Source organism: Octopus bimaculoides, chromosome 8 (genome assembly GCF_046866305.1).
Source record: "Octopus bimaculoides isolate indiv1 chromosome 8, ASM4686630v1, whole genome shotgun sequence".
NCBI classification, from domain to species: Eukaryota; Metazoa; Mollusca; class Cephalopoda; order Octopoda; family Octopodidae; genus Octopus; species Octopus bimaculoides.
Genome location: NC_142935.1, coordinates 6500885 through 6502518, shown reverse-complemented (window position 1 = coordinate 6502518; position 1634 = coordinate 6500885). Strand labels below are relative to the sequence as shown.

Sequence of the window (1634 nt, the reverse complement as noted above, 5' to 3'; positions counted from 1 at the left end):
AAATATGTTTAGTTAAAGCAGAGATGGCCTAACATGTACTAATGTATCCAATTAAAAAGCGCTTTTTGTGAAGGTGTGTGGCTCAGTGGCTAGGGTACTCGGCTCACGATCGTAACGTCGTCAGTTCGAACCCCAGAGACGTATTGTGTCCTTAAGCAAAACACTTTATTTCACATTGCTCCTGTCGGTAAGTTATAATTATTTCAAAATGTCAGCCTTGTCACATACTGTGTCACGCCGAGTCTCTGAGAATTACGTTAAGAGTACGCGTGTTTATAGAATACTGCATTAATTTCCCAAGCAGGCTTTTCCATTGATCGGATGAACTGGAACCTTCGATTAAAGATAGTATTGTAAAGGAGCAGCCAGTTACCATCAGTTAAGCGATAAATATATAGAATTAGAATTACATAAAGGAAGCATGTGGGTGGTGAAATGGCAAAATCCTTAGCACATCGCTTAAATAGCATAGCGGTATTTCCTCTGAATCTTTACGCCCTCGGTTCAATTCCCACTAATGCCAAGTTTGACTTTAATTCCTTCAGAATATTATACCAGTAAAGTACTGTAATCTATGTAACTGGACACTTCTAATTCCTTAAAATCCAGCGTTTCGTTCAGGGGAATGTTGCGATCTCGGTCATTTATACACCATGAAAACCTGGTAAGTGGCCTTGTGGGCCCAAAGGCTCCAGGAGTAAATGAGGAATTAATACTGATTATTTTTCTGTAAAAGCTTTGTGGATTAGCAATGAGTCTACTGGTTTACTTTACATCATAGGATTGCCAATCGAATTTACTCGAATTTCTGGCAATAAACTAGGAAGCCTTTATTTTAGGACATTATCTCCTGAATTTTAAAAATGATACAATACTTACATTTTTGTGAAGATTCATGCCTGTATGAAGTGTCTTGAGGGACAGTAGAAAAACTAATGTTGGTAAGATACATATGAATACTAGTTCATCTTGCCTGAGAAAATTGTTTATAAGGCCATCAAATATAGTACATAGACCTAGTATCATATTTAACATTATTGCTGATATACTATACTTTATAATTTTGTTGACATCCTCCAGTAAGTTGCACATTTCTTCGTGCCTCGTACAATAATGCACAAGCATTTTGTTTCGGTAATTCCACTCAGCATTCGGTTGCATTTCACATCCTGACACGAAAAAAGCCTGGCACTTTTCCCTCAAAACTCCGAATTCTAAAACAAGATATTCGATTAAAAACCAGGAAAAGTTGGCTTGGGGTAAAATTTGCAAAGCAACTAGTACAAATTTCCACCAACTAAATAAAAACAGCAGAGAAAATATATTATCATTTAAAGGAAAAGGATAAAAAAATACATTAAAAATGCTGGATTGATTGCGCAATAGGGGCAAAATACACGCTAAAATCGGATGCATCGTTAGCACGAAGAGAATTTGAAGAACGGTTCTGATTTTCGCTATTTTCAACAAAAAGGAGATCTTATCATCGCAATTATCACACATACACAAAAGTGTGCTATTCATGAAATTTTCTTTCAATGCTTTATATTGTTTGATTTTCGACACCATTATGAAGAAATTAAAAAAGTAGCAAAATTTCCATTGTATCAGCATAAGGATAGTCAAAGTCTTAT

The 1634-nt window shown here is 35.7% G+C and overlaps 1 protein-coding gene across 1 annotated transcript in view; it reads right to left on the bottom strand.

Annotated features, from left to right (window-relative positions):
* Positions 1–843: 843 nt before the first annotated feature.
* LOC149134300 (uncharacterized) overlaps positions 844–1634 on the bottom strand; it is a 1054-nt gene continuing 263 nt past the window's right edge. The window contains exon 1 of the mRNA XM_089356894.1: positions 844–1634. This exon is cut by the window's right edge and continues 263 nt beyond it. Coding sequence (XP_089213020.1) covers positions 844–1634 — 791 coding nt within the window.